At 44.0% G+C, this 19,288-nt stretch overlaps 2 protein-coding genes across 5 annotated transcripts in view; one reads left to right on the top strand and one right to left on the bottom strand.

The window, feature by feature from the left end:
* Window positions 1-1,197: 1,197 nt before the first annotated feature.
* Window positions 1,198-8,544, top strand: LOC129169025 (arylsulfatase I-like). Of its 3 annotated transcripts, XM_054754982.1 has the most exons (11): window positions 1,198-1,364; window positions 1,983-2,146; window positions 2,553-2,692; window positions 2,768-2,917; window positions 3,079-3,153; window positions 3,268-3,442; window positions 3,502-3,738; window positions 4,952-5,098; window positions 5,579-5,720; window positions 5,877-6,361; window positions 6,616-8,544. In XM_054754982.1, exons 2-11 carry the CDS (start codon window positions 1,988-1,990, stop codon window positions 7,030-7,032), a joined length of 2,127 nt encoding a protein of 708 aa, XP_054610957.1. In that variant the 5' UTR covers window positions 1,198-1,364; window positions 1,983-1,987; the 3' UTR covers window positions 7,033-8,544. The 3 variants fall into 3 exon arrangements, with proteins under 3 accessions (XP_054610957.1, XP_054610933.1, XP_054610946.1); XM_054754958.1 differs by having other exon boundaries at window positions 2,553-2,917; XM_054754971.1 differs by having other exon boundaries at window positions 1,255-1,316; window positions 2,553-2,917.
* epc1b (enhancer of polycomb homolog 1 (Drosophila) b) overlaps window positions 8,246-19,288 on the bottom strand; it is a 31,875-nt gene continuing 20,832 nt past the window's right edge. For both annotated transcript variants that reach the window (XM_054754936.1, XM_054754928.1), the window contains 13 exons: window positions 14,008-14,167; window positions 13,606-13,751; window positions 13,287-13,493; window positions 13,036-13,184; window positions 12,819-12,954; window positions 12,563-12,727; window positions 12,341-12,430; window positions 12,119-12,267; window positions 11,653-12,038; window positions 11,254-11,378; window positions 11,037-11,175; window positions 10,034-10,415; window positions 8,246-9,457 (listed from right to left, as the gene is read on the bottom strand). In XM_054754936.1, the coding sequence (XP_054610911.1) occupies window positions 9,385-9,457; window positions 10,034-10,415; window positions 11,037-11,175; window positions 11,254-11,378; window positions 11,653-12,038; window positions 12,119-12,267; window positions 12,341-12,430; window positions 12,563-12,727; window positions 12,819-12,954; window positions 13,036-13,184; window positions 13,287-13,493; window positions 13,606-13,751; window positions 14,008-14,107 (2,247 nt within the window). In that variant the 5' untranslated portion in view covers window positions 14,108-14,167 and the 3' untranslated portion in view covers window positions 8,246-9,384. The remainder of the gene's footprint in view (window positions 9,458-10,033; window positions 10,416-11,036; window positions 11,176-11,253; window positions 11,379-11,652; window positions 12,039-12,118; window positions 12,268-12,340; window positions 12,431-12,562; window positions 12,728-12,818; window positions 12,955-13,035; window positions 13,185-13,286; window positions 13,494-13,605; window positions 13,752-14,007; window positions 14,168-19,288) is intronic.

The raw sequence follows: 19,288 nt of genomic DNA, 5'->3' as shown, positions 1-19,288 counted from the left end.
GAACCCTTTATCCCTGAACTATTTTCCATTTATGTTTGTTACATTTCGCTGAGTGCCAAATGTATGAGCACCGCCAATCACTGGTGGAAGTTGATAATGCTCCAAGTTACTTGCAAAAATGAAAGTCAGGCGTATCTGTGACAATGCATTCAAAGATAACGGATTAAGTTGGTGTCTTTCTTTATAAATAATGGCATTGTAGCGATCAGGCAGTTATGTGTAGTGTTAGAGTTTGTTGACTCTTTAAGCGGCTGGACGGTGCAGAGGGTAACGACACCGTTGCTTGGCACAGGGAACTGAGGTTCATTATTATTATCATCTTCTTTTTCAACAATACTGGCCCTCCCAGTGTGTCTGTTAAGAAAAATTCTGGCCAGTTAAGTCCCCACTGAAGGCCCAAGCACCAAAGCACTGAACGCCACTACTACTACTACTACTACTACTACTACTCTGCACTAATCCTAATCCTAACACGAGTAAATGTGTTACTTTATCCCACTGACTCTTTGTTATGTGCATTTATTGTTCCAAATAAATTTATCATTATTACTACTATTTCCTCTCTACACTTGTCTTTGTATTGCTGTCAGATACATGGGGAACATTTGATATGACTTTGGGGAACATTTTAGATGAACACATTCATCAACTTTAATTTATTAAGACGTTCTTTTTTTCCCATAAAGTGCAGTATCATAAAGTCAAGTATCTCCCCCCAAAAAGACTAGTCAACACTGGCGGATGTACAAGAGTTTACTTTATCAAAATAAAATTCCATCCAGTTTTCTGATTTAATCAGGTGCTGGTGTAATAATTAAATTATATAAACTAAGCAAACCTAACTCTGCTACACTGCATTAAGTCCACGATAGCTGACAATTCCAAGTTTATTTTTTTATATTTGTAGTATTAAGAGAAATGGTTGGTTATAACTACAACATATACATAAATCTAACTGCAACAAATGCATACCTATTACACTCATAAATATTTAAATGAAAATAAAGAATGAATTAAATGCATACGCAAGCTCGTTTGAGTCAAATCATAGTGAAATAGTCCAGCGTGATCGCGATAGCCATTTATAATGACGTTGAGGTGTCTTATTTTGGCAGGTCATACCGGAAGCTTTTGCAAACGAGCGAGTGTGGCTTGATGGTGTGACTTTTTTCGTCGTTGCTCAGTGGGAGTGTGAAGAAGACTTTGGAGGAAGAAGGAAGCCTCTCTTGGAAACTTGAGGACATGCGGCGGCGTCCTCAGCGAACTTTCCGCCAGCAGAACTCCCTCCAGAACCGAACCGAGCCCAGAAGAATGAAGTGAGCAGCGCAGCAAGAGCCGTTCACTTGCATTGATTCCATATTGAGGTATTGGCTGATTGATTGCGGCCTTGAAGTAATAACATTTACTTTCTTACAGAAGTGTGGCATTTTTGAATTAAAGAATTGCTTTGGTTATTTAATTTTTTTTAAGGAAATAGACTGTTACTGTGTCTTTAATAAAGTTATGTGAATACATTTAACATTCCATCATTAGTAATTAAGACCAGTCTGTACTCGTCTGACACACACACACACACAATCACACGAGTTCAGCTGACGTAAATTGTTTACTACAACTGAGAAAATTAGGTCACTAAACAAACATTAAAAATAATGACAGCATCTGTCCTCACCACTTAAGTAAAATGCAGTTCAAATTCAAATATTAGACTTGTTTGTTAGAATTTTTTAAAATCAATTAAAGTGTTATAAAAAGGATGATTGTTTATACACACACTGCAAGTAAATGGTAATAACTAACACATTTTGGTAGACAAACGTAATGTTTAGTGTTAAAGTCATTGTTTATGATTATATACAGCGTTTAAATGTGTTTTAATTAAGGGGTAAATATCAGTTCATCACTACAGTGCTTTGACGTAGCTCCGCCTCCCTCATGGTGCGTTCGCTGATAAGCAGACTTTTTTATTTCATGCCTTGCAGGAAAGATGCAGGCAGTGCCCGCAACTTTTGTCCTGATGATCTGCATCCTCAGTTTGGACGGCTTCGTCTCCTCATCTGGCCGGGAGCGGCACCAGAATGATGGGATGCCGCCGCCAAAGCCCAGCAAGCAGCCGCATATCATCTTCATCCTCATCGATGATCAGGTAGGTTGGATGGAATAGTCGCATTGGACAAAATAGACCGTATATGGACATTTACAGGCACGTGACTTGTTAGGATGCAATACATACTTACTAGCAGGTCATAAAATTAGGAACCTTAGAAGACCACCAAGGAGGATCTTGAAGCAAAGGTTGCTGAACTTTGATAAGAGTGTTTCCAAAGCATGAGGATTTTTCACATATGGGAAACATTCAACAGTGAACGATCTCATAAGTTCTCCACAAAGTCACCATGAAGTATGGAAACCACAAAATTTCATGTCAGACTTGAACAGGCCTCAGTTAGCATGTGGAACGTTGATGTTCATGATGGACCACTGAGAGGAAAAGTCCTTGGTCCATCAGGTGGACAACGCTAAATTCTGACCCCTTTTAACTTGACCGACAGGGATTCAACGACATCGGCTATCACAACCCCGCCATCAAGACCCCCACGCTGGACAAGCTGGCGGCAGAGGGCGTCAAGCTGGAGAACTACTACGTCCAGCCCATCTGCACGCCGTCACGCAGCCAGCTCCTCACTGGAAGGTCTGAACTCCCCGATTGTGGACATCTTTTCCATGTAGGCTCTTCTAGACCAGAACTTGTGGGTGTTCCCTGCAGGTATCAGATCCACACGGGTCTTCAGCACTCCATCATCAGGCCGAGCCAGCCCAGCTGTCTTCCTCTGCACATGGACACGCTTCCCGAGAGGCTGCGCCAGGCCGGATACGCTACGCACATGGTGGGGAAGTGGCACCTGGGCTTCTACAGGTGAGCTTGGCACCCGTGCAGACTCTACAGTACTAGATTTGGCCTGAAAGTCAGGATACTTGACAAAGCATTTGACATTGTAGTGGTTCACATTGCTGTCTGCAGTGACCTGCTAACCTTGTTAGCATTAGCTAAAACAGAATGACTAATCTTTGGTCCAGGAAGGCGTGCTTGCCCACCAGGAAGGGCTTTGACACCTTCTTCGGATCCTTAACAGGAAGTGTGGACTACTACAGGTAAGCAAGATCATATCTTATATGAGAACATCCAGAAGATGCCTGCTGGGATACGTGGTGTCATCAAAAACCATGCATTTCTGGTACCGTGATGAGACTGTGTCGCGCCTCCAGTTATGGCTCATGTGACGGCCCGGGCCTGTGCGGCTACGATCTCCATGACAATGAGGGTGTGGCCTGGGGTCAGGAGGGGAAGTACTCCACCACACTCTTCACTCAGCGAGCTCGCAAGATCCTGGAGAGCCATGCCCCCCGCGAGCGACCTCTCTTCCTGCTTCTGTCCCTACAGGTAACCATGCCGGTAACATAGCTGCCAAGACGGCAACTAAAACACCCTCTGCTCACCAGGCTGTCCACACGCCGCTGCAGCCTCCAAAGTCATACATCTACCCATACCGCCACATGGCCAACGTGGCCAGGAGGAAGTTTGCCGCTATGGTGTCCACGGTGGATGAGGCGGTGCGTAATGTCACCTACGCTCTGAGGAAGTACGGATTCTACCGCAACAGCGTCATCATCTACTCCACCGACAACGGTGCACAGCCCTTCACTGGTGGCAGCAACTGGCCGCTGAGAGGCCGCAAGGTAACGTCTGCAAAGCTGTCATGGGCTAATGATGGATGGCGTCTGCATTGAAACAACGCTCTTCTCTTGGAGGCATGATGATCTTGGTAACGAGGTGATGTTACTTCAAACTTCAAAACATCCCAAACGTCAACATCAGAAGAAGACATCCTTAGAAAAGGTCCTTAATTCTTCCCACTAGGTGAAATTGGCCTTCCGCTAAAACCTGTTCCTCCTGGCGGAGTGACAAGCCACACCTGTTGTCACATGGCTCATGTGATGCTCATGTTTCTTAAGCCATCACTTATTTTAGATCAATATTTGCAATGAAAGCGTTCTAACACATCGATTAGTTGCCACTGCTCATTAGCGGCAAGTGAAGCTAACAAGCGAAATAGTTGACCAGCATCATGGTTTCTTACCGAGTTGACTCACCAGAAAACGCAGCCTCCAGCACTCCGGCAGAGAATCGCACAGCATACTTTCTCTGTTCCTCACTGTCTTTGCCTATAAGTAAAAATTAGGCGAAATGTTTATTTCATTTATCCATTTCATGTCATTTAGAATCATTTTGCTTAGTAAAACTATGATTCTCCTCGTGTACAATGCATTTTTGTTCATATGTTTGAGTGTCTGGAAAGGATTAATTGGATTGATTGATTTCCTATCAGAAAAATGGTATTGATTTTTGTACATGTCGGCTTTTGTCTGACCTTTTGGAACTAATAACTAAAAGAGAGGTTCCATTGTATATCTATTTAAAGACAAAGGTTTGTGCTGTTAGTTATTTGTATCAACATTTCAGCTTTTACTCTTTGCTTTCCATTTTTGGAAACACCCCTGGTTTAGAGATTTATACATGCAAACCAGAAGGTGGCGCCAAATGAGTTCTCCCCAGAGCTTTTCTTCCTGCCACGCCCTCACTCACATTAGTGACCTGGAGTAATGCAGCCGCCTTATGTGCATCTTGTATTCGGGCCAATGCAGCGTATGGAAAACTTGGGTTGGCCCTCTGGTTCTGTTGGCTGCCGTGTCCAAAGGAACCTCACTGGTACTCAAGAGGTGGTCCAGCGTTCCTGCAGCCTCCACAATACATACTGTAGGCCTGAAGGCTCCGCTCTGTTTGTGTCAGGATATGCGAACCCTGACCCTCCATCGTGCTCATTTTGGGTCCAGATGGTCTGCTTGGGACTCATTGACATACCAGACATTTAAGACAGACGTGTTCCTCCAGGGGACGTATTGGGAGGGCGGCGTCCGAGGCGTGGCATTCGTGCACAGCCCGTTGCTACGACGCAGGAGGCGGGTGTCCAAAGCTCTTCTTCACATCACAGACTGGTTTCCCACGCTGGTGGGCCTCGCCGGGGGCAATGTCAGCCAGGTGAGTATAGATTTTATTAATAGTCTTTCTTTTAGAGAAGAGTTTTGTTACTGCGCTAAAAGCTCTGGACGGCTTTATTATCTTGTAAAAACCAAAGTTTTGGTTCTTGCCAAAGGTTTTACTCAGCAGTAATGTTTGTCGTCAACATGACGGCCCGCTGGAAAGTTCTCGTTCCACAGCAGCTGTAAAAGTGTCCATATTTTAGTATCATGGAGATAAATGTTGCATCAGATGTTTCTAGTTTTTGTAACAACATGGAGCTCATAGATGCTTTTTGTCTTCGTTGTGACATAAATTACTTTTATTGGCGCCTCGCTGGCTCGCTGCTATGACCAAAAGTTCTACAGTAGTGGAGCGAGGCGGTTTGGCTTCCCATCAAGACTGCTTCTGACTTACAGAAGAGCCGATGACTCCCGTGTGGTCAAAGTAGTCTAGTCAGGGCTGAGATAAGTAGAACTGTTCTGGCTGGCCTCCCCTCAGAGTCTGGACGGCTACGACGTGTGGTCTGCCATCAGCGAAGGGAAGAAGTCGCCTCGTCAAGAGATCCTCTACAACATCGACCCCCTGCACAAGCCTCCTGCACCCGCCGCCACCTGGGATGCCAGTGCAGAAGGAGCACCAGGTAAGCCAATGTCCCAAAGTATACGACCTCAGAGGATTCTTGCTGGTCTTTAGAAGTCCTTTTTCGATCGAGTTTTTGTTTAAATTTTCTTTGACCAGAATAGACATTGAAGCATCCCCGGCTAACGATGTATTTTGTTTGCTTTTGGTTGGACAGTGGCTCCATCAAAGGCTGCGGGCTTAAAAAAGCCAAAGAAGAAGAAGATAGAGAAGCTTCGAAAGCAGCGACCAAAGCAAAAGTCAGCCTTCAAGCTACCAAAATTCAACCTCAAAGCCAAAAACAAACAAAAGCTGCAGTCCAAGTCCCTCAAGCCTCATCTCAAGGTCCAGTCCGCCTTCCACAACCTGTCAATCACACAGACATCCCACCACAAACAGCCAGGGATTTTCAGTTCAAAATCCAGAAGGACGACGTCCCAGGAGCAGAACCTGTCATGGCCACAGACGACAAAGACCAAACTCAGGCTGCATCTCAAGTCCAAGAGGACGTTTTCTCAGCAGAATGTGTCCCAGCCAGACAAAAACATCCTGCCCACCCCACCCCAGTCTGTTTGGGACACATCGGTCCAGGCGGCTATCAGAGTCGGAGACTGGAAGATGCTAACTGGAGACCCCGGCCATGGAGAGTGGGTCCCGCCACAGGTACTGGTTTCAGTCCCAGATCCTTGGCTTCTTGCTCAAATTCAAGCTACAGTTTAGTCGACTGAAAATACTTTTGAGTAAGAGAAGTCAATCCACATGTATGAGTCCCATTTTCCGCCATTATTGTGTCTTTTCCTGAAGAGACTTTCTACTTGCTTTACATTAACTAACGTGGTCTTAAGAGCCTGGTCATCTGGCACAAGTGCTTGTGGTTTTCTAAAGTGCAAGGTCTTAGCAAGTTGTCTTCTGCGCAGGTTCTGCCAACGCTGCCGGGCCGCTGGTGGAATCTGGAAAGAGCCTTCTCGGCCCTCTACAGAACCTTTAAGCAAAAGAACATCTGGCTCTTCAACATCAGCGCCGACCCGTACGAGCGGCGGGACCTGGCAGAGCAAAGACCAGACGTGGTCCAGCAGCTGCTGTCCCGCCTGGCCTACTACAACCGGACCGCTGTACCAGTCTACTTCCCGCCAGATGACCCACGCGCTGACCCCAGCCTGCACGGCGGTGCCTGGGTACCGTGGGTAGAGGAGGAAGACGATGAGGAAAAATATGAGGGCATCTACAAGAAGGTCCATGAGAAGAACAAGAAGAAGAGGAAGAAGTGTCGACTCTGCAAGCTCAAGGCCTTCTTTCTAAAACTCAACACCAGGATCATGTCCAGTCGCATTTGATTGCAACATGGAACCGCTTTCAGGTAGATCTAGTGTTTACATGGTACACTTGGACTTTTATTTGTGACACTAATGTGAATGTGGAGACATTTTTATCATAACATTAGGGATGGACATTTGACGAAATTGACAGAATTATAAAATAAACCATTGATTGTAATGCTTGAATGGTGGAGTAGTGTCAAAGCTTACGTTGACATTCCAAGATGTTTGTGAATGCTTTTCCACTGACAGATGTTTGTGATTTATGTCACACAAACATGCGCGTTGTAGTTTTTACATCAACTAAACATTTCAAAAGTTAATTCTCTGACATATTTTGAGATTAAAGTAAACCAAAATATTAGAAACAGCCCAGGAGTAAGTTTTCCACTGTGAAAATAAACATTACACCACGGAGTCTTTGACTAATATCGCCTATTTTATTTGTGCCAATGTATACAACACTGTCATCATATGCAGTTATCTGCTTATTTTAATTACGGTAGTTTTTTAACAAGTCAGTTTTTTTAAGAAAAGGAGCGCTGTATTCATTTGACCGTTAGATGGTGCTAGATGTCAAGGCTCATTGTGGCGCCGTAAACACACACTAATTACATCCTCCACAGAGAAATAATTTCATGTGTTAAGACAAAAGGGGTACTCCGGTTTCCTCCCACATTCCAAAAACATGCATGTTAGGTTAATTGGCGACTCTAAATTGTCCATAGGTATGAATGTGAGTGTGAATGGTTGTCTATATGTGCCCTGCAATTGGCTGGTGACCAGTCCAGGGTGTACCCCGCCTGTCGCCCGAAGTCAGCTGGGATAGGCTCCAGCATACCCCCGCGACCCTAATTAGAAGCGTCATAGAAAATGGATAAAGACAAAGGGGATTGTCATCCACAGGATTAAAGTCATTCAAATCCAACGATGCTGACAAACTGCAGCTTTGAGGAATCTCAACTATCACTGATTTGGCTAATCTAAGATTAAATACATATTTCAGTGTGCAGTCATTAAAATTGAGACAGCCACAGGGCATTTTATATATACACCGTAATATATAACATACATATGAATTTATTACACTGCCTAAGTTTCTTTACCCTTGTGTAACAGCTAAGCAAGTTAAAATTAAAGTTGGAGGCACCGTTGTGCAGGAAGTAGACCTTAGGTCTAATGTTTGTGTATAAAAGGACAAAGGAAAAAAACAGAAGAAAAAAGTCAGTGGTGGAAACATGTAATGCCCTGGATGTTTATTTCATGAGTGACACCTTCGCCTCACTGTGCTGAAGTGTCGACACAAGCAGACAAATCAACAAGCGGCCTCTGGAGTGGGCTAGGCGGAGGATGGGGGATACAGACAGAAAAAGAAAATAACTACAAGTAGCCGTGTTCAGTACCAAACTCTTCACAGAAGAGAAGTTCTGCTTTGTTTTGTCCTGCTGCCAAAAATGAAAGGCACCCTTGATGCGTCCCAGTCTTCAAGAGTCAGTTGATTTTATTTCATTTGTCAATAAAATGTCGCTTTTGTCCGAAGTGGAATGATCCATGATGTCCCTCAGCAACAAACAAAAACAATGGCAAAGTCAAATCAAAAGAAATTTAAAAAAAAAAGTGGGAGGTACAAAAATATTTATTTTAGAAAACAATGAGTGTCTAAAGGGTTAAATCATAGAAAAGCAGCATGGTCACGTGACACACATCAATAGTGCTTGGACACAGCAGCAAAGCATTGTGGGACACAATCTTGATGATGATGTGTGGAAGAGCTTTGTGTAGAGACGCACACCTGCCGCCCGTGCACAGAGTCACTCATGCGCGCACGCACACACACACACACACACACACCAACATGGCAGGCAGGAAGGAGGGCGCGGTGCCAGGCAAACAAAAAGTGGGCGTGGAATTGCAGACTTAGTAAACACGGCACAATAAATAGACGGGGAGCAGGCTCCGTGCACACGCACGTGACACGTTGACACTTGTCGCACCAGCTGCAGTTTGTTCTCTTTAATTTGGATTTTTTTTTTCCCCCCAATGTGTCGAGTGCAAAACATCACAAATGAACAATTTTGTATTCAAGTAATGTTATATACAAGGAGGGGGTACAAATATTCAGTACTGTACATATAATTGCCATATTAAGAATTTACAGACAATCTCTTATTAACAGTAACAAATATGGAAATGGGGACGGGAGGGAAGGAAGTGGGGGGGGGGGGGGGGGGTATATACCAGACGAGCATCGCGATTGGCTCTCAGAGTCGCCGCCGTAGAAACACGGCTCCACCGCGCTCAGTCCGCCGCTCGCGTTCAAGCCTAACAGACGATGCATAGCACCTAAAAAACCAAGATGGAGTCCGCTGGCTACGTCACCTCCATGGCCATTGTGTTCTCTGACAGACTGTTGAGAGGCGCCTTGTCTTGCTCGTGGTTGTCCCTACAAGACCACCACACCAGTCAGAATCAGTCTGCTTTTCAAGTCATGTTTCCACCAAGCGCTCCAATCCACTTTAAGTTTGGAAGGGTACATCCTGATGTGTCAGCTAGCTAAACATCGTGAGCACACTGTAACGTGTCCAAGTCAATAGATGAAGAAAATATTTCATGTTTTTACTCTTATTATCAAACTGAGGTCACATGGAAGTCCACCCTTTAGGTACCCTACCGGTGCACTAACAGAGGGAGGCTAAAAAGTGCTATGGTCGTTTTTTTTGTTGTTGTTTTATGTTTTTTTTAAGACCGAGTGTCTTTTTGTGACCCCTTCCTCATTTTACATTTCAGAAGTAGATGTGCAAGGGACCAATATCTGTCATCAATGTCTGTCCACCAATCTGCACAGTGTCTAGCACCGCCCTTTAGGTAACCTTCCACTGAGCCTGGTACCGCATTAGTTTGCCAAAAAGAGAGTCCGTTGTTTATCCAATAAAGTGAACTGTAGTGCTTGGTGGAAAAGTGTTTTCTGGAAGGAGCATCATCAACAAAAACGGTGTTAAAAGTGTCATGTTTGGCTCACCTTGGCACCATGTCTAGCGGCGATGCAGAAGCGGAGGTGACCTTAGATTTCTGACAGTTAGCAGTGGCGGCTGCTGCGTGCGCAAGCTTTAAGGCGGATGTTGACATGGCGCTGCTTAGCGTCCGGGGAGCGTGGGCTCGTTTGCCAACGGGTAGGCCCAGACGGAGGCTGTTGCTGTTTCCCAGTGGGGCCTGAGTGGCGTTAGTGGTTGTGGTGCTGGCGAGGTGGGCGGAGCCATTATTGTTGTTTTTAGCGGGCATGGATGCAGAGCTGGTGGCGGTGCCCGGGTGCAGTGAGGTGGAGGTGGACATAGTGGTGGGTGGGGCCGGAGCGGCGAGGGAAGGGGAGACTGTGCTGGAGAGGTGCAAGCCCTTGTAGACACCTGAAGAAGAGCCCACGATGAGTAATGAATGACATACCAATGTAGATCAGGGGTGTCCACAGCAAACCACATACAGGAAAAAAATGAAGAATGCATGGTCCACTTTCTCAGCTACACTGTACATTTTGGTTACTTAATTACATACTAAAAACTAAGTGAAGCGTAGGTGAAACTAAAGAAAGTTACATATGGAAAAAAGCTGCCTACAACTCATTGTGTTACAGGTGACAAAGCATAATTTGTAATTGCTTTGATGTTCATTTTCATTCATTCATTCATTCATTCATTTTCTATGCCGCTTGTCCTTACTAGGAGTCGCAAGGGTGTGCTGGAGCCTACCCAGCTGACTTTGGGCGAGAGGCAGGGGACACCTGGACTGGTTGCCAGCAAATTGCAGCACATACAAAACCATTCACACTCACATTCATACCTATGGACAATTGAGGGTCGGCGATTATCCTAATATGATAATTTTACTTTTACAATGTTACAGGCCAATAAAAATACAAGCTGTGTGCCACAATTGGCCCCTAGGCCAGAACACTCCGATCTATAAGATTCCTGCGGTTTGAAGCTCAGTTTTCAACCTCATAGTGAAACATTCTCAGGGCATGTTCATACCTGAGGGGGAGAGGACGCCATTGACTCCGCCTCCCAGACTCAGTTCCTCCTTGGTTTTCAGAGCCAGTATTTGGTCGGCCGTGATGAGGGCTGAGGCGGCGAACTGAGCATTGGCCTGGTCCAACATGTTGGACGAGACCTGTGGGAGAAGAGCGGACCACGTTTGAGCGGTGATGGCAAGTGATAGCCGTGTCAGTGCGAGAGGATGTTAGCGCACCTGTGTGCTGTTGGCAGTGGTGACACTGTTGGCCTGCTGCTGCTGCTGCTGGACCTGCTCCAGCTGGTCCTTCTGCATCTGGACCAGCTGCTCGTGGTGCTGCTGGAACTGCTCGACTGTTAAAGCTGACACAAACAAAAACTGTTTGTTACACACATGAATCATCACAGATGCAAGTAGACGTGTTACAACTTAACTTGATGATTAAAAGTCACACTGATCATTTCAAAACAAACTGCTCTCACACGCGTGCACAGTACACAACGCAATAATATAAAAGTCCTACTGTGCAACTATACTTAATTGCAGCATCAATTCGGCATCAGGACTAACATTAAGTCAGAGTAGACACACACAGCTACATTCTAAAAAACAACACACAGAAGGCACAAGGCTTACCAACTGGGGGCGGGGCAGGGGGAAAGACCCGTCCAGGGCGCTGAGAGGGAAATCCGGAGTTAGAGGCGGAGAGCGGGCGTTTGATGCCTCGACTCAGCCTACGGAACAGAGGGTGGGCGTTGTCCAGCTCGTGTAGTGGTAGTGTCCGTGGTCTGAAGTGCCGCCATCGGCACGACTTTATGTTCAAAAGAATCCGACTGAGGTCCATGTGCGATGAGGGAGAGGGAGGGGGGGAGTTTCTGTCTGAGGTATTTGTTTCTGAGGTACTGGCAAACTTGCTGGCGGCTGGCGAGCACGGACTCGTTGGAAGGGGCGGGTCAAGCATATCGGGGTCCAGCTCGTGGAAAACGTTGTCATAGTCTGAGTGCGCTCTGTCCAGTAAGACCCTGCCACGGAAGGAGAGAACATAATTATGGATACTGTGATTCCACCCTAACAGATACTTGATAACTTGTTTGTTCACTACCTGCCCCCTCGACCCACGCGTCGCCGGGCCAGACCCTGGCAGCGCCGTGGCACCGTGAGCGTGGTGAGACTGTAGCGGTATCGGGCTCCTGCCAGGCCGCCCTCCCAGCCTGCTGACCATAGCCAGCTGCCCACTCGATCCTGACGGGCCTGAAGGCACACAAAGACTCAGCCATGCATCGTCCTCATTTTCACAGCTCTTGATGATGAACATGATACTTACAGAGTAGTACTGACAGCCCGCCTTCCTGCGAAAGGCATATGCACCATCTGGGTCGTTCTCCTCCTCGGCTTCTGATGAGCCCGAATGGAGCTGTAGACACCACGGTCAGAGGTCAGTGTGAAGTTGCTGGTTGAGATTGTGGTTTGATGTGCTCTTGTATGTTTTTAAAAGTACCTCTAGATGGCATACTAAGACTAGCACTAGTGAGCACTTCAGCGCTACCTGAGACAGAGGCTCTTCATCTGAACTTGGGAAGTCATACTGGTTGAGATCCTTGGCGTTGAACACAGCCGGACCGTGGTGGTGCGAGGCGCCAGCTGACAGAGGCAACACCTTCTGCTTCTTCTCGTATTTCCTCTTCTGACGGGGAGCTTCGGCCTTGTCAGGCTTGAAGGGAACAGAGACACGTTCACTTCAGGACTTAGGCCCAAAGGACTTTTACAAAGGAATTTGATGATGTGCTTGATGATCTGCTCACCTTGGATTTGTATTCCTTGTGGTCCATGTGGTACTGGTTGGTAAGTGGCACCAGAGGAATAATCTGCGGCCTCACCAGAGCCCGCTCGGCCAGAACCTCGGCTAGAACCTCACCGCCGAAGTCTGACATGACGTTCCTGAGTATGACAAATTACATTACATTACTAATTATTCTGATGCTGATCCATAGTTCAGCACGCTTGGAGTGTCAAATGGACCTCTTCTCAAAGACCTCCAAAGTGAGGTGCAGCAGCTCTCTCTTGCTCTTCTCCCTCCTCTTGATCATCTCCAGAATTGTGACAGCTCGGCTGAGATCCCTGCGGAGTTTCAGCATCTTCTCATAGGACGCCTCATCATTCTTACGGTTCTGATGGTAGAAGGGAGCAAAGAACAATATTGACTCTCAAGCAACGCAATACCTGAAGCTGTTGACTTTCACACACTTCAAACCAATAATCCGAGCACCCACCTTCCTGGTTTGCATCTTCTCTGTGCGCCGTCGAAAGGCCACATAGGGGTCGCTGGTGCTAGAGCCGTCCCGCTTCTCCTGCTTGATGATGTTGATGAGTGATACGGCCTTGCTGTTTTTCCTCTTACGGCTCCAGTAGTCAAAGACCTCCTTAATGAGCTCGTCATCCTCCTTGAGGAGCAGTTTGGCCTCAGGAAGACTAACCAGCTGAGTAGACACAATGTGCACATCATGTTTATATTCTAGTAGACGTCATTGTTGTTTCTCACACAGCAACCAGGCGCGCAGTTCCTTTGTGAGTCTTTGCTAAGGCACCAACCTGCTGTCCACTGCCTTTCTCCAGCCGGTCAATCATCTCCTCAAACTGCAGGAGGCTGATCTCCATCTTCTTTTTCAATTTAGTGACAAAGGCGTCGTCATCTGAGTCTAGGTCATAGTCCGGCTGCTCCGTGTCCAGGCTGAAAGCTGGAGGTAAGAAATACACAATTGACAACCTTTTCAAATGTAAGACAATGTACAATTTGCAGTATTTGTGGCTAATGTATTTCAGACTATCACAATCAGAGAATCAGAGACAAACCATAGAGAGCCAACAGTATAAAAAAAAAAATAATAATTTAAAAAAAAATTATGGAAACCATCACAGAAGCTACAGTATCTTTCTGTGATGACGACACAGTTGAATCGGCACTTTCAACATCAGTCATTGGTACCCACTTACGCTGTATGTGAATTAGCTGCTTTGGCATCTTGTAATCTCCAGGGTAGAGCGAGTCGTAGTAGGTGATGTTGCTCTCCGCTTCCGGGACCGGGATGACCATGTTGTCCCGTTTTTCGCCGTAGACCTGCTGTGCTGAGATCGCCCGCTGGAGATGGTGCTCCTGCAGGAGACACGGGGGGTGGAGGTGGGGGCCCTCACATTAGCAACTAAGCACAAGAAGCAGGTGTTCTGACATGTAACACACGACTTGCTTGTCCTGACAGACAGTGACCAGTCACAACGTTATAACTTGCATCTAATGTTTGTGGCGGTCCAAATTTATTTGTGGCAGGCTGCCACAAATGAATGTACAGTCATCCCTCACAGTTTGAACGTCACGCCTTCTCTGTTAAAAAATAAATAAATAAAAATAAATAAATGAATAAATAAAAAAAAGAGACTGCTGCTTCGTGGTTGACTACGGCCTTTTATCAGTAAAAAAAAAACCAAACAAAAAAAACATATTTAAATTAAGCTTTTTCAAGCATAAAAATGGCTAAATGAACATACAAAATGAACTAAAACTAATACAAGGCAGACGAAGCATTCTAATTGTGAATGTAGTACTGTTTTCTACATTGGCCACTAAGTGCCTGTGTTCGGTGAGACAAGGGCCAGACTACACAACTGTCCTCCCGCCATTCAGCTAGGGGATACATTTACTGTGACACACATGAACAGGAGTGTAATTTAAATGGCTTATTTAATCATTAGGTCTACTATACTGGGTAATATGAATGTAAAGCCATTTAAAGTCGCCATTACAATGCATTTGTGAGACAGCCACCGCGTAGTACACTGCCCAGAAAAAAAAACAAGGAACTGCTAACGTGTGAGTCTCTTACCTTATTTATGTCTAATATGGCTTATTTTCTCTGATTATATCTACCATATTGGGTAACACAAATGTAAGGTGACTATATGGGTGTTTCATGTTTAGAGAGCTATAATGTTAAAATTATACTTCGATCTTAAACAGGTTTTCCATGCCATAACTACAAACATGTTCCATGTTATATTGAATCCTATTCTGCAGAAATTCACTTATTGTGGCCATGCTGCACAAATCTAAAGCTGCTGCAACAGCAGAGGACCAGGCACCGGGCCATCAACATGTGGTGTGTTGACACAACAGCATGCTGCTTTTGCCTCACAGAGCATTTCACTTTTGGAGGTAAAGTGTGTTTACATTTTCTCCTGCAGTGACAGTTTAGGAGGAGCCAGGATGAGAGTGAATAAACTACTAAAGAAGCTTATGTGAATGAAGGTTGAGGTAGCCGTGTTATATTTAGGGTCTCGTATTTTACAGTTTAGTCCCTTAGCGACATGACGGTCTGCCAGTGGGCCAGCTGTTTTCATGACAAGACCAAGGTTATTTGTGTTCCAAGGCATGTTATAAGCCATTGGAAAGCTTATTTCGCTAAAATTCAACAGCTACACAGCATTTCAGGATACAGTTATACCTGCAGGCTCCATGAACACAAATTTGTAGACTAGTCACAAACATATGGCACTCGCCTTCGAAACCTCACATTATTCCAAATGAATATTTAAGTTTGAAAATATGGTTGCGCTGGCAATGAGCCAGTGAATGTAAACAGTCCACACCAAGCCCTACATTCATTAAGACTACCTGCTGCTGCACACACCCATTTGTCAGATGCACATATGTTCTATGTATTGTTGATGGTAAATTCGGTTAGCAGTGACGTCTGAACTAGAGATGCACCGATCCACATTTTGTCACTTCTGATACAATCCCAATGACTATATTTGGAAATCTGTTGATGCCGATACTATTCTAATACCAGAGCTTGCTTTGCTTTAATATCACCATTGCTGATTTTATACAAGGCTGTAATAAACTCCTCTGTACAGGCAAGTATTATATGTATGATGTGTGTCCCAAAAGGCAAAGCATATACGTATGGTCAAGAAGGGAAGTCAGAAAAACAGGAAATCTTGTTAACAGGCAAGTAAAATATTTCCAGACAGCGGACATGTTGTGATTAGGAATTGATGATATGGCTTAAAATCTTGTGATTATGATTAGAGACAATTCATGTCATGACACCACAAAAATGACATAAATGTGCATGTCTGCTGTGCCATGTAGGTTTGCCACCACCCGTATTGAGCAGACAATGGACGCACCTGGTCAATTAATGCTGCGAGAATCAACATTAGTCTGTAAAACCTCAATGGTTTCACTTTGACGGGGGGGGCCACTGACTGGGAAGTCTGTGCTTCCCTACTTAGACTGCTGCCCCTGCGACCCGGACAAGCGGAGAAAAATGAACGGATGGAAGTAAATGATTTTGTTTCATGTTTATTTTAATTACTGATCATTACAAATATGCTTTTAGTAGTGCACAGTGAGTAAAAAGAAATTACTTTTAGTGACAGAAACTGAAAAATTATATATAGAAGAAATTATGCATTTAAAAAAAACTGACCAACTATTGATCACAAAAAAGGCCTCTGAATCATAATCGCATCGAATCGAATCGTGATGTGGCCAGAGATTCCCACCCCTAGTAATAATTGTGTTTTGGTGTCTAACCCGGACAACACTGTCAGGACAGCTGGCATTGCCGCTGGCCAATGGGTAGTAGAAAATGGATGGATGGATTAAAATGCTTAAGAATGTTTTATATTTTAAACATAATTTTTTAACACTGATTTCTGTAATGTTTTACTTTAAAATGTAGGGAAAAAAATTGTAATTTTATTGTGTTAAGGCATGTCTGATAGCCAGATGCAGTCATCAAAAGAGCCACATCTGGCTCCCGAACCATAGGTTCCCTATCCCTGCAATATCGTGTATTCTCTTGTCTCATGAGCTAAGTGTATGACATCCCATTTGAATTATGCTGAGTAATCGCATAGGATCGGCCCCATCCCTACTCTGAACTGTGAATTTTTGATACATGACTCCAATAGATAAAAAAAAGTTTTCCTCGCTGCGGGACAGCAGTCAATTAACTTCTGTGTGCAAAAATGACAGCTCCTCTTCTAACTATGTAGCACAAGCCAATTACATTGACACTTGATGATTAACGGATTGAATAACCTATGAAATTGTGAAAACACAGATATGCCGGTTGATGGTAGGAGTGTGATGAAATAAACATACTGAACTATCACGATATTTGATTAAAGAGTGCCACGATTCCTCAAATTTTAGTACCTCAATGACAAAAGAGAGGATTTTTTTCTGCCTTGACTCGCTTACGTCACCAACACGCTTATGTCTCCTACGCAGAGGACGAAGGGGATGTTTGAAGACACGGGAAGATTCATAAGGTGAGAGAATGCGACAAGGCAACAAAAGAGAAGAAAAGCATAATATAAAAAACAGAATGTTACTAAACAGCAAGTCGAACACATTGACGTGTATCCGTTGTAAGGCGGCACTTGCATACCACAACAGCACATCTTATAGGTTGCATCATCTCCTCTCAAATGGAGTGGGACAAGCGAGACAAGCAGGGTTTCTGCTACACGTAATTAATTGTGGCGGTGCGCCACTACAAAATAAAAGCCGCCACATCTTAATTTTTTTTTTTTAAACTTGAAAATATATTGCATAAATTGATATACAGTATATGGTATATAGATTATTATTTACGCACATATTGACCACAGTTTGCAAATGATTTAAAATATAAAAATGTTTCACTGCGCTTTATTTTGATAAGCATGCACCAGAATCATCTGTCTGCCTTGCTGGCACTTGTGCATGTGTCCAGATACGTGACCCGTCTTGTGTTTCACTTTGTTTCTTATCGGGTGAATGAATAGCCCGTAAAATGCGTAGTCAATTGAAGACAGCTTGTTACATGCTAAGCCTATCTCAATTGAAGACAACTTGTTACATGCCAAGCCTCTACCTGTATATGCCAGCATGTGTGCAGTGGCGGACTTAGCAATTTTGGGGCCTAAGGCGAACACAGCCAGGGGCCCTTTTCATAAGTTCTTTTAAACACAAAAATGCAGAAAAGGCACCCTCAAAGGCCCCTATCAATATACAACCATGCACTATATTAATACGGACATAATGTGTGTGTGTGTTTCAGAGAGAAAGAGACTGTATATGTTTTGAGGGTGAAGATGAACAATTTCAATGTAACAAAAGCAATTACTAAACAATATATGCCAATAGTCATAACTATACACAGAGTCAGGAGGAAGGCATGAAATGGGGAGAAATCAATTGTTTGCAAAGATGACTTATGTTTATGTTTGTGAGATAGAGACAAACTGAACGTTTGTGTTCAAAGGGGGGGGTGCTCATGTGGAGAGAGAGAGATTATTTAGACATGAATATCGTGAAGCAACTAAAGTGTAGAGTGCTTCAAAATATCTAAATAATTACCATTTCATTAATACAATCGCTGTACACGTCGCGTGTACAGCTTTGAACAGTAACGCTATCACAGGGGTCTCCAACAGCTAGCTTTTATGCTAGCAGTAGCTCACCAGCTGATGTTGAGTACTTCAAAAGATATTTACGTCACCTCTTAGTATTTTTTGTAAGTGTTCTATTCAAACATGACACCTGTATTCAATGACAAATGAGAACACTGAGTGAAGATGTGCTTGTCAATGAAGTGCAATTTAAATGTTGGCAGTGCTCTCAGTAACTTTGCCATTAAATTAATAGTTTTGCAATGTTCTTGGTTCATGTTCCACAAAAATTGTATATCGTATAAGAATATTTGTCTTATTTCTAGTCAGCCTATCTAATTTGGGATTTATAAATGCACAGCCATCAACATAATGTAATATGCAATTTAATCTTAGTAATGTCTTATTAAAGTAATTAATTCTCTCCTTTCCCAGTAAATAGTCTGGGATGGATAAATTAATATACAAAAGCACCATCATCAGACCCAAAAAAATAAAAAATTAAACCCATTGGTCGTTCATTATTTAGTGAAATGTTTTATTTTCTTGTGTATTTATAATTGCTCTTTAACCAAACAAAAATGTTTTGTTGATTGCGAAAATATTCGCTAGCTGCAGCCCTATATTTGGCCTGCCACAATAACAAAATTTGCTAGTTGATAATTGTGTTGTAAATTATTGCCGATAATGATAACTTCAATCTTTAAGCCATATTATCATTAAGATTACCATTCAAAGAGCATTGCGTCATGTCAAATTTGAGCCACTAGATGGAACTCAAGCATAGTGGACCTGTGTGAGGCCCAGAAATCACACTTTGACGAAGAGTGGG

The sequence above is a fragment of the Dunckerocampus dactyliophorus genome, chromosome 2 (genome assembly GCF_027744805.1).
Source record: "Dunckerocampus dactyliophorus isolate RoL2022-P2 chromosome 2, RoL_Ddac_1.1, whole genome shotgun sequence".
In the NCBI taxonomy this organism is placed as follows: domain Eukaryota; kingdom Metazoa; phylum Chordata; class Actinopteri; order Syngnathiformes; family Syngnathidae; genus Dunckerocampus; species Dunckerocampus dactyliophorus.
Note: the sequence above shows the minus strand (reverse complement) of the source record. Positions and strands in the feature narration are given on the sequence as shown.